Source organism: Populus nigra, chromosome 5 (genome assembly GCF_951802175.1).
Source record: "Populus nigra chromosome 5, ddPopNigr1.1, whole genome shotgun sequence".
Lineage (NCBI taxonomy): Eukaryota > Viridiplantae > Streptophyta > Magnoliopsida > Malpighiales > Salicaceae > Populus > Populus nigra.
The window spans coordinates 1,913,691-1,926,628 of record NC_084856.1 but is presented as its reverse complement, the minus strand read 5'-3'; the positions used below and the strand labels follow the sequence as shown (position 1 = coordinate 1,926,628).

Genomic DNA, 12,938 nt, shown 5'->3' with positions numbered 1-12,938 from the left:
TCATAAAGTTTGATACCTGGGTTTGGGCCAAGGGGGACAGAATTTCCTCTCCGAGAAAACATCGTATGTTCGAGTCAAGCCCAAGTAAGACGTCTTGGGCTATTCTGGAATTAGGCTGATTCCTAGAATCGAGCCCAAAAAAAGTATCTTGGGCGTTTTTAATTTAACTTGACTGCCTTTTAAGAAAAGCCCAGAAAAAAAAAAAAACAAAGATAGAAACGAGGGAAGGAAAAAAGCAGGTTAAGCTTAAGAGCATCGCAAAGTCTCTCTGCTGCTCTCTGCTGCTCTCTTTTAACACACCAACGGCGGCTCTGTATTTCTCAGGTTAGTCTCCTCCTCTTCGCGGCTTCTCTGTATAACTACACCAACTCTTTCTACTGCTGCGTATGTATTTCTCTTTTCCAGTACCTCGTGTTAATATTTCTTACATGGTTTCTCGTTTTTTCTATCTCTTTATGCATAAAAAAGTGCTGACCTGTTATTGTTCCATTCTAGGGTATTGAACAGAGATGGATACACAAAATGAGTACCAGGTTGACCTTGGAAATCTTATGGCTTTTGACCCCTTTCACCACTTTACCTCTATTCCTTCTTCTAGGTCTGTGGTCTTTTTTTTAACCAATTTATTGTTTTATATTTTCATGTATATGCTTGTGGTACTTGTTATGGTTCTCACTAGAAACTTGTATTTGAATTTACTTTCGGCGGTCAAGTTTTAAGTTTTTTGTGTAGTTTAGCGATTGCCCAGCTTTTATTGGTTTATATTTTGTTCTTAGGAGACTGTATTTTGATTGTTTTTATCTGGGTGCCTTTTCAATCTACTTAGGGAGGAGTTAGTTGCAGAATGTCTAAGTAATGGCACTGAGCTAGTTCAAGCCATTGTCAGTGGTGTTTTCAACTTGCCTTCAACTGAAGATATAGACGGTCCTCTTGTCAAGTTGCCGCCTCCAACAACAAAACTGCCAAGGGAGAAGCCTGTAAGCTGTTTGTTCTATTTTGAACACCGTGCCTGTTCTTTATCTTTATAATTGCTGCTTTTTTACTATCTAACTGATGGATTCTCTTTTTCACCTGTGAAATTTTATAATGCTCACTGTCTACCGTAGGCAAATAAGTTATCCTGTTGTTATACCACCAGACATCCTTAGAGTTACTTGCTGAAATAAACAGTGTCTTGTTCCATGTTGAGAGACACTACCCTTAAACATAGTGTCTCGTTCTATGTTGAGAGCCACTTCCCTCCCTTTTGCTGGCGTGTTTGTTTTAGAACAAAAATCTAGGTTCATTTTCTGTCCTACCAAAACCTTCGCTTTTTTTTACCTCAACAGCTCAGGGTTTAAAGTGTAGTTGTAAATTCTTATTCTTTATGTTTAGCAGGAAACTTATTTGCATGTGATGTTTTGTTTTCAGCTGCCGAAGCCAAAACCTCCTACAAGATGGGAACAGTTTGCCAAAGCAAAAGGTTATCTTTCTTACTATCTGCATCCTAGATGGGAAATGAGAAATAGATTATGGGACAGCTTGCTGTTACAAAGTTCTAATTAAATTTAGTGGCATCTGGGTGGTTATTATTATAGTTGATCTATATTTTTTGGTGAATCTTGATTTCTTGAGATCAAAACTCAATGTGCTTGGTTATGTCATGTTGATATTTTTTCAGGAATAAGGAATCGCAAAAAAGACAAGGTTGTTTGGGACGAACAAACTGGTACTTGGAAACGTCGTTATGGATATGATCGTGTCAATGATGATGCCGATGTTCCCATAATTGAGGCCAAGATGACCGATGGTAATAGTTCTAAAGAATTTTCTGTCTTATAAGAAAAACTTTTATTTTTAAATTTATTTTAATTTATTCCAACTGGATTTGAAATCATAGATAACCAACTTGGTATATTAGGTTCAGTTGGTAGAGTATAAGAGGCATCTAATCTATGTAATTGTTGATGCTTGTTGCAGAGCCAGGAGTGGATCCTTTTGCCAAGAGAGTAGCAGAGAAGAAGGAAAGGGTTCAAAAAAACCAGAAGAATCAGTTGCAAAACTTGAAAACTGCCGCCAAAGCTGGTGCTTTGCCTAGGTTTTGCCTTTGACTAACATTTTTGCCTATCTTCAATGTTTAATTTTTTTTCACTGTCCCCAACTTAATATTGACAAAAGCATCAACTTTGGTCTGTCAAAAAATCCCTACTGCCTTTGCTTAACAGATGCATGCAATATTCATATTATGTTATATTTGATTTCAACCTTGCAATTCCCTTTGCTTTTGAGATGGGTTTCTCTTAGATCTTAATGATCACTTCACATTATCGATGTTAAATGGATCCCCTAGGCATGCTTTTAATACTTTGACCTAGCAGCAACAAAAACAGCATATGGGTTTGAGGGGTGTTGGGGTACAAACCTTTCAATACATGTACTCAGCTTGTGTGTGACAGTCGGTTTTAGTATGCTACTTAGCTCATAGAAGTGTTCTAAACCCAAGCATGCATAACATTACAAATAAAACTTAATTGGTAACCCAGACCACCTTGTCTTGTTTACCTTTCCTGTTTTGCATTGTATTAATCTTGTCATTTACATTTTTGCCTTATATGCTTGCTGAGGGCATGTTCTATAATAAAGAAGGATTGATGGTCTTCTATTCTGACTCCCTCTTTTTCTTGATTTGGAATACGCTTTCCCGTTCCTGTGTATCATTTCTTGCGTAACCAAAAAGAAAATAAAGAACTTCAGACAAATTTGAGACTTTTTGGTGCAACACCTTGATATATTTCAGTACATAACACTAGCTAAGAACAACTTTTGCTGCAGCCATGTTCAGCTAGCTGCCACAGCCTTGCCTATAACTGGAACCCAGGCTGCAAAAAAGAAATTTACCAAAGACGAGCTAGGAAATGTAGCTGGACTAGCTTCTACTGCAACTGCCAGTGGTGGAAAGTTTGACAAGAAGTTGCGAGGAGAAAAGCCCGTAAAAAATCAAGGAAAACATCGCAAGGTTTGAACCTACCCCGTGTCTGTGAATTTTGATTCAATTATTTCTTCATTTTTACTGTGTGTTCCCATGATTTTAGCTCCTTTGTTCTTGTACAGTTCCTACCAGTTGTAGAAGGTTCGGGGATTGGCAGTCAAGAAAAGGAACAAACTGATAGAGTTCTAAGCAAACTAATCTCATCGAATTCACATGAGATTCTTAATGTGGATAAGGTATGCTCAAGTCATTGGGTGATTAATTAGAGTGCTTTTGTTGATTAATGAAATACCTCTAAAAAAAATACTTTTGGCGTCTAGTAGATTGCCATAGAAAAAACGTTACTCTACTTTCATACTTCTACGAATCAAGGAACTGTGAATCATACTTAAACTCAGTTTTCTGCTCGAATCTAAAATAACCTCTCTTTTTTAATTCAAGTGGATTTATAACCATACTTGATTGTAGATTTTTTGAACCAAAAGTTAAAAACAACTTAAATTAACTATTAGAAGGCATGCTAAACGCACTCTTAACATTGTTTGCGTTCTCAAGTAGAACAGAATTTTCCTTGTTTTTTGACTTTTCTGTCTGGAAATAGGCTGTTACCATGTACAATGTCAATAAGGAGAGAAAACGAAGGAATCAATATGGGAAGCCTTCTTCAACAAGGAATGAGCAAGGGAAGTCTTCTTCAACGCCAAGCAAATTGAAACCAAATAACAAACCAATGAAGGCAAAGAGCTTTCCAAATAAAGGAAAGGGGAGTTTTTCGAAGAAAGGAAAGGGGAGTTTTTCGAAGAAAGGAAAGGCATAGTGAAATTGACGATGAAGTAAAGTGATGATTTTGATTTTATATTGTTTCCCTTTCAGTACCCCAAGATTGTTAGTCACGGGGGAGAGAAATCTTCATACAATTTTGTTGTATTTTTGCAGCCAAAGTTTATAACTTATTTAATTAAATGGGTCCTGCTATCCCTGTCTCGTCTCTTTCTCCATCCATACTAGTTTTTCCATGTTAGATTGGTACCCTTTGCACGATTCTCTCGGAATCTGGTACGATCCCCCTCCTGGTATTCTCCTCGGAATGTTAGCTGATAGCTCTGGAGGCGGCCTTTTTCTTTGGTCAGCAACAGTAATAGTTCATTCAAATGAAGTTAAATATTACAAACAGAACTACTAATCTAGAAGAGTTTATCACGCAAATAGACAAAAAATAACATGAAGAAAATTCTTATCTATCTTGGGAAATGATATTTTGTGATGCCAAGGAGAATTTCTGAAAGTATTAGGTAGAAGAAAGTAACTTGGGTGATCGCATGCAGTCAAGGTTCTTCACCGAGTTTGATTGGTATTGTTGTAATAATAGTTATTTATTAAAGTATTTTTAAAAAAATATATATATTAAAATAATAATTTTTTTATTTTTTAAAAATTTATTTTTAACATCAGCATATCAATACAATTGAAAAAAATATAAAAATTAATTTAAAAATAAAATATAAAAATAAAATTAATTTTTAAAAAAATATATTTTTAAAATACAAAAATATAATTTGGTTGGGAGACATGAAAATGAATAGAGTTACCTGTCAGGTCCTGGAATATAACGAGGTATTTGTTTTTATAGAAGTGTTTGATTTAAAACAATTGTTTTCTTCCATCCCATATATTGACTTGTCGAATAATTTAAGTGATTTTGCCTCGTAACATATAAAGTTTATTCTTAAAAATTAAGCATCGATATACAAATATTTTTTTTTATTAATATGAATGTTCGAGTTAACTTATGTATATTTTGATTAATCCCACAAATCCTAAAATTAACAATTATATAAGCCTTTAATGACCTTGAGATTTATAAGACTCGAATTAGTAATTTTTAATGAATAAATCTAAAATCTAATTAGTTGAATTATACTCATTATAATTTATATTTTTATTTATTAAACTTTAAGGTTTAATAAATAAATCTAAAATCTAATCAGTTGAGTTATACTTATCATAATTTATATTTTTTTATTTGCATAAAGCGACCTGATTAAATAAATTTGCTCTCGACATTAAAAATAAAATTATAACTTAGAATTCGTCACTGATCACGCGACATGGCATTCGGAGTTTGGCTTAATGGCAAGCGTGTTTGCTAATCGTTACTCGATCTCCATGTTACATGAACAAACAGCTCTTATTAATTAACATATATTAAAAGGACTTGGTGTAGCTATGACAGTGAAATGCCAAGCCCTCCTGCAACTAGATCCTCAAGGTTAGTTTATTAAAAAAAATTTATATATAATTTTATATTTTAATGTTGAGTCTAATGAGTATTAAATTTTAGAATTTATTTTAATTTATTTTTTATAAAATTTTCATAGTTTTATGATGTAAGTTTGATCACAAGTTCACCTTACTTAACTTAATTTTTTAAAATTTTATTTTTTAATATTATGTTGATTGAAAATTTAGTTTTATATTTTTTATTTGTTTTTATGGGGTTATCACGATCTTATGACCCGATAGCGAGTTTTGCGGGTTAGCCAGACTCGGTTTTTTTTTAATTGAATATTTTTTTTTTCAATTTTATTCTTTAATGTTATGTTGTTTGACAATTTGATTTCATGATTTTTTATTATTTTTATGGAGTTATCCCAGTTTCATGATTAGGGTTTGGCAAGTTAATTCAGGTTGACTCGATATATATTTTTTAATCTTTTAACATTGGGTTAATTAGGGATTGTGCTTTATTTTTTTTTCTATGAGTTTATCACAGTCTCATGACTTGGGTTATGTGTTAGCTTTGTTGTCTCGGGTTTGTTTGGTCTTTTTCAATATTATCCTTCAATATTGGGTTGATTAGGAATTAAGCTTGATAATTTATTATATCTTTCTTTCTATAAAGTTATTCTAACCTCGTGACTCGGTGCACGAGTTTGGTCTATTAACTTGAATGGTTTTTTGTGTTTTTTTTTAATTATTTTTTTTTCAATATTATCCTTTAACACTAAATTGATTAAGAATTAAACTTTTATAATTTTCTTTAATTTTTTTTATATGCTGGTATCATGGTTTTATGACTAGGGCTTGATGGATTAATCCGAGTTTATTCGACTCATTTTTCTAATTGAAATTTATTTTTAATTTCATCATTCAATAATCAATATTGAGTTAATTGAGAATTGAGCTTAATATATTTTTTTAATTTGTTTTTTATAGAGCTATCATGTTCTCGTTACAGGTGTTAAAGATTTGGCAGGATAAACTAAATTAATCAAAGTCAATCCAAGTAGATTAAATATGTTTTTGTCTCAATATTTTAAAAAATATATCCTCTTGATCTTTTTTTAAGTCAAATTATATTTTTACTAGTCATTCAAGTTGTTTTTTAACCTGTAAAATCAACTATGTCATATTGAATTAACCTTCATGTAAATTTTTTTTAATAAAAACATGTTAATAATACCAAAAACAAATATTATATTTAATAAAAATTTAACCTCCCTCTCACAACACAGCACAAACAATTATCTAGTCCAAACAAAGGGAAGCATGCCAGAGTTTTTTTATGAATACATTAATCCGATAGAAATGATCTACTTGAACTCTGGGTTAAAAATAATAATAATAAAAGAGAGTTTTGCAAAAAAACCAGCAATTAGATTTAACTTTTATAATTTTCTTATGCTATTTTTCAATCAAATCAAATAATTTTATCAGAAATCCAACATTTACGTTTTTAATATTGTAAACTTACGAGGATGTGTTTGTTTTTTTATGATTTAATCGGTGTTTTTTTAAAAAAAAATTACTAAAAAAATATTAAATTAATATTTTTAAGTGTTTTTTTATATATTAATATTGAAAAATTTTAAAAATATTATATCAATTTATCTTCAAATAAAAAACACTTTTACAAAAATATATTACACCACATTATTAATCACAACCTAACCTACTCAAGAAATGCTCCAAACCCTCCGAGTTCCCAAGGCCATATTATCTTACTAACAACACAATAAGATCGAAGACAAGCTTCAGATTATAGTAGCTTCAGATTATAACCAAAAGAAAACGGTAAAACACGGTAAAAATGGTAATTTTGTAAATTTCTTCAATTATTTACTATAGCGGATACTATAAGGATGGTGAAATTATAATTTTCTACATTTTTACTATAGCAAAGACAAATTTCTAATTTCTAATTTTTTCCCTTTATATTTGGCTTATTTATAACTTTATACATAGCTTATTATCATCATCCTTTTTTTTATTTTCTTCATTCATTTGTAATTTTTTAAAATAAAAATTTCCTTTTTTTTCCTTAATTTTTTTTAAATTATTATTTCTTATTATTAACACTTGCAATATTTATCACTAGCTCCCTCACATGAACCCTTATTTTTTTTTTCCTTTGTTAATGGAGTGGACAACACTCTATACTTGCAGGGTTGCAGTCGTGGGCTAAACACACAAACCTAGATTGTCAGGTATAATAGTGCTTGACCTCTTTTTATTTTTATTTTATATTTTTGTTTTTCTAATTGATAATTTTTAATAAGTAATTTTTAAAATAATTTTTTATTTTCTATTAAAATTAATATCTCTTATCTCATTTTTGTTTTAAATTGTCTTTTAATATTTTTTAAATAGCAGTTTTTTTATAATTATTTTATAGTTATTTAATGTTTTGAAAAATTATTTTAATTCATCTATATTTTTTATATTTTATACAAATAAAATTTATTATTAAAAATAAAAATTATTTATTACCGGTAATAAACAATGACCTCTAAGATAAAAAAAAATTAAAAAATTATGTGCATCAAAGGAAAAAGTTAGAGTTAAATATCATATTTATCTATCTTTTATTTTTATGAGAATTATTATCCTTTTATTTTAGAATTTCAAGGTCAATAACAATTATTTATCAGTTCATACATTTTAAAATTTATTTTGCATAAATAATGTCATTACATTTCTCGATTAAAAAAATCACAATATAGTGAAATGCACTCATAAATTATTTTATTTTTTTACTACGTTAAAAATAAACTCGTGATTTTATATATTTTTATTAACATATATGATTACTGTTTTATTTTATGACATTTAAGCATTAACTTTTTAATTTACAATTATATTTTAACTTAATGTTAAAAAATATGTCATCAACATCTACACATTTATTTCTTGCTTTAGAAAAAAGTGTTATATGACCCATGATGAGGCAAGTCAAATAGATACATGGCGCTAAATTTTTTTTGTTATATTTATTGGTATAAATAATTTTTGATTTATTTAATTAAATGCATGAATAAATTTTCTAATTTATAATTATGATTTTTTATAATAAAAAACATTAAAAAAACAATATATCAACCCACAACAAAGAGCCAATAAAAAAGATAGTATATCTCTAGATATTTTGTTCCTAGGCAATTTTTTTATTTTAGTTTTATCTGCATACCTCATTGATACTTCCGTTATAATTCTACAATAATAATAAAAAAAAACAAGTTCTTACAAAACGATGTTTTTCGTTTTTTTTTAAATTCAATTTGAATGGAATTCATAATCAAATAAGAACCGAAAAACTTAATTCAGAATTCTGAAACTCATTGCTCAAGAAATAAAATAATACACAAAAATTGTTTCAGGATAAAATTGTAAATATTTGTATAGTTCCAGGGCCTTATTCGAGGTTCGTGTAAGAAAAAATATCTGCCAAGGTGCAACGACGTCGCATCTTCATCTCCCTTATTCGAGGGAGTCTCACCGCCATAAACAATAAACAAATAAAAATATCCGTACCAGTCCGTTACAAAGTAAGAAAGAAACCGAGTAGACCGAAATAAATAAATAAATAAAAAAAGACATCCTAGTAGCCTGACATTTTTCACATTTTAAAATCTCTTACAATTATTGTCTTTTCCTTTCTCTTTACTAAGCCTGTCTGATTATGATCTCTACAAGATAACGAATCTTGATGCCCCGCAAAAAATCTTTTCATCGTTGTTGACAAAATCACTCACGCCTACCCGAGATCCAACACTCAAAGCTTGAGCCAACCTTGCAAGGATCCACATCCTTGCAGATTATGGCGCCAAATTGACTGGTGTTGGAGCTGGAAGTTGTCGAAATGGGAGGATTTTTTGTGATGTTTTGAGGGTCAATTTCGAAAGAAAATGGCTTTGGTTTCTTGCAGGAATTGATTGCTGTTTTGCATGTTCTTGAGAGGGAATTCTAGCTTTGAGATTTTAACATGAGCTCTGATGTGGCTTAGCGAATTGTGAAGAAAGTTTGTTTTTTTGGATAAGGAAATCACATAAAACGAAAAAAGGTCAGTTCTTTTTTTCATTTTTGGAAATGTTCCCTTTTTGTAACTTTTGAATAATTGCTAGTTAGAATTTAATGGCTACATTGCGTTTACGTTTCTAGTTAGAAAGTTAGAAACCCATCTTTCTTTGCAGGTGCTTTTGGACCGAAATGATAAAAAGTTGAGTTAATTTTTGGTGCGTTGAATGCTTAGCTTTGTAATCGATCTTTACGTGATATTGTGGCTATGCCAAGTGGCCTTGATTTTTGATGAAGACAGCCTAAATACTCACAAGTTGGATTAAAATATAATGGGTCATTATTGGCATTTGAAGGAATTTAAGTAGTTGAGAATGTTTTTGGTTTTTCTAAGCGACTCTGTTTGAATTGAATGAATGTTGCAGGGAATGGCAGCTCCAGTTGAGCCTCCAAATGGGGTTCGGATTCAGGGGAAGCATTACTATTCCATGTGGCAAACTTTGTTTGAGATTGACACGAAATATGTGCCGATCAAGCCTATAGGTCGAGGGGCTTATGGTATTGTGTGCTCTTCTGTGAATAGAGAAACTAATGAGAAAGTTGCGATTAAAAAGATACACAATGCTTTCGAAAACCGTGTTGATGCGCTGAGAACTTTAAGGGAACTGAAGCTTCTTCGGCATCTTCGACATGAAAATGTGATTGCTTTGAAAGATGTGATGATGCCTACCCAGAGAAGAAGCTTTAATGATGTTTATCTGGTTTATGAACTCATGGATACGGATCTGCATCAAATTATCAAGTCTTCTCAAGCACTTTCTAATGATCACTGCCAATATTTCCTATTTCAGGTATATACGTGCTGTCCAGTACTGGAGCACGTTCTTCTTTTAGACTTGTTTTGGTAGAGAGTTTGAAAGAAAAGGGTTAATCTGTGCAAGACAGTCTTTATTATTGGTAGTTTTTGCGGTAACCAGATATTGAAATGTTTTGTAAATTGCTTGAGCTTGCTTGGATTTGGGTAAAACTTTCATGCAATTATTTAAGAGCTGCAGCAAATGTAGAGTTTCCAGATTTTTCTTTTATGGCCTCTCAATCTATTATTACTTGGCTTTGGCTAGTAGCAATTATCCCCGGTCAGATGTAAGCTTTGCATTTTACAACTGGGAAATGTGTTAGTATGCTTTGATGTGTGTTGTTCTTGTACTAATAGCATACCTTTCAGCATCATAATTGTCCTGTCTAGTTTATGATTTAGCTTATGAGGTAATGATTAACTCAGTGTTTAGATGTAGGGTTCACTTGTCGCAACTGGGGTATGATACTGATATAGAATTGTACTAGCATAATTCTTAACATTTCCTGAGTAGATGTTCTACATGCTCTTTTTTTTTTGTTACCCTTAAGTATTTCTTAATGCAAGTTGCTGGTTTGAGATTGGAATCAGTTTATCTGATCTTCCATTTCACTTGAACGAAGATTTGAAAGATCTTCATAGCGCCAATTTCAATTTTTAGGATACCAATCTTCAGATTTTTTTGGACAGTACTTTAATCTTTTACATTGAGCATTCTTTTCAGGAGGCTTATGTTTTTAGTGCTTAGGTTCCAACATTCATGATCTTAGGAGGTCCCACAAAATCGTTTCATTTTTCTCGTGGTATTATGATAAACTGCTTGTGTAGTTAGCCCTGTTCCTGCAGCGAGATATCTGGCAATAGAGTCCTGGGAACTTGGTTTCATGCTGTAAAAATGTGGAATATTTGAACAATACCATTAGTCCTTTGAATTTTTTTTCTACTTTTGACTTGGATCGCCATCCTTTTGTATTATTATTTTTTCACCATTTAAATATTTACCTGTTCTTTAGGCTTTCCATTTCCATTGCATGGTGACACATTTTGTGGCATCCAAATGATATGTTTTCTAGGTCTAAGAGTCCTTACGATTCTTACTTCTTCATGCAGTTGCTTCGTGGTCTGAAATATCTTCACTCAGCAAATATTCTCCATCGTGACTTGAAGCCTGGAAACCTTCTCATCAATGCGAACTGTGACCTAAAAATCTGTGATTTTGGGCTGGCGCGCACTAGCAATGGCAACAACCAGTTCATGACTGAGTATGTTGTCACTCGTTGGTATCGAGCTCCAGAGCTCCTTCTATGCTGTGATAATTATGGGACATCAATTGATGTCTGGTCTGTAGGATGCATCTTTGCAGAGCTTCTAGGTCGGAAGCCTATCTTCCCCGGCACAGAATGTCTCAATCAGCTTAAACTTATCATCAACATCCTTGGAAGTCAAAGTGAGGAGGATCTTGAATTTATTGATAACATGAAGGCAAAGAAATATATCAAGTCACTTCCTTATTCACCCGGGACTCCCTTTTCCCACCTTTATCCTAATGCACATCCTTTGGCAATTGATCTGCTACAAAAAATGCTTATTTTTGACCCATCAAAGAGGATCACTGTCACTGGAGCACTGGAACACCCTTACATGTCTCCACTATATGATCCCAGCTGCAACCCTCCAGCTCAGGTCCCAATTGATCTTGACATAGATGAGGAATTGGGGGAAGAAATGATACGAGAGATGATGTGGAAGGAGATGCTTCTTTACCATCCTGAGGCTGCAGCGGCCAATGGTGAGGTGTGTGCTCCTAATCTCGTCTGTTAATTCTGCTGGCCTAAGAGGGTTGCTATTTTGCTTAAACCAATGAAGTTTTGGTTGGTGTTACTAGTTCTTTTGTTCATGCTGTATTTCCCCTGTTTCAATAAGCTTAAAGAAGCATGCACCAGCCAGCTACGCTGGCTGTGCATGATATGACTAATTTTTGTTTTAAGAGTGTGTTTATGAGCTTGAGCTCTGAAAATTAGGTGGCCCTTTCGGTTTGTATATAGGTGTGTTTTTGTACGTTTCTGGGAAAACTTCCTTTGTAAATGTAGTGACTGAAGATGTGTGCCGAGACTATAATTATGACCTAGTTTCATGAGGAAAAAATCTCCCTAATGGGTGCCAGGCAGTGAGCTTCTAGTTCTACCTTGCTTTTTATCCATGTAATGAGCAAACATGTACTGGTAATAAGGTGGTAAGTTATAGCACCTCTTAACCTATATTTCTCCTGTCTGCATATTTCCTTTTTGTACCTTTTTTCTGGGTCATTTGGCTAGAACTATAAGCCCATTAGTTGGTGCTCTCTTCCAGGTGAGGTATCCAGTTTGAGTTCCATTTTTATCATCACTGAACCAGATAAAATATACTGCCGAAGAAGAGGAGTGCTCGAAAATGTGATTATAGCAGGAGGTTGCTTGAACCTTGTTTCAGGCCCGTGACTTTTGTTAGTTGGACAATATAAGTCGCATGGCCTGAGCCTATTTTTTGGCCTTTTGTTGTGAACCGGGCTGGTAGGAATCGGACCTTTTCTTCCTCTCCACTGGGTCGAGGCCTCAAAGGTTCAAGTTTTCAGGCTTGATCTTTCGGAGAAGTTAAGCCCCTGTACTCCTACTGCCATTGGGCTATTACGATCTTTTGTACATGGCATAAACACATGCAATAGAACGCCTTCGTCATGTAGAGCGCGATAAATTGATTGATCTTCTGTTTTTAAGTTTTGAGAGCAAATTGGTGCTCTATTGATCCGGGTAGATAAATTCAGTACATTGGAGAAAATTAAGG

At 32.7% G+C, this 12,938-nt stretch overlaps 2 protein-coding genes across 3 annotated transcripts; both read left to right on the top strand.

Moving 5' to 3' along the window:
• Positions 1-279: 279 nt before the first annotated feature.
• Positions 280-3,943, top strand: LOC133693474 (ribosome biogenesis regulatory protein homolog). 2 transcript variants are annotated; one of them, XM_062114693.1, is made up of 9 exons: positions 280-324; positions 496-598; positions 827-977; positions 1,411-1,462; positions 1,661-1,789; positions 1,960-2,077; positions 2,812-2,995; positions 3,091-3,204; positions 3,570-3,943. In XM_062114693.1, exons 2-9 carry the CDS (start codon positions 510-512, stop codon positions 3,783-3,785), a joined length of 1,053 nt encoding a protein of 350 aa, XP_061970677.1. In that variant the 5' UTR covers positions 280-324; positions 496-509; the 3' UTR covers positions 3,786-3,943. The 2 variants fall into 2 exon arrangements, with proteins under 2 accessions (XP_061970677.1, XP_061970678.1); XM_062114694.1 differs by having other exon boundaries at positions 280-384.
• Positions 3,944-8,816: 4,873 nt separating this feature from the next.
• Positions 8,817-12,376, top strand: LOC133695084 (mitogen-activated protein kinase homolog NTF3). The gene is made up of 3 exons (XM_062116882.1): positions 8,817-9,308; positions 9,688-10,113; positions 11,229-12,376. The coding sequence occupies exons 2-3, from the start codon at positions 9,691-9,693 to the stop codon at positions 11,937-11,939; spliced, it is 1,134 nt and encodes a 377-aa protein (XP_061972866.1). The 5' UTR covers positions 8,817-9,308; positions 9,688-9,690; the 3' UTR covers positions 11,940-12,376.
• Positions 12,377-12,938: the final 562 nt, after the last annotated feature.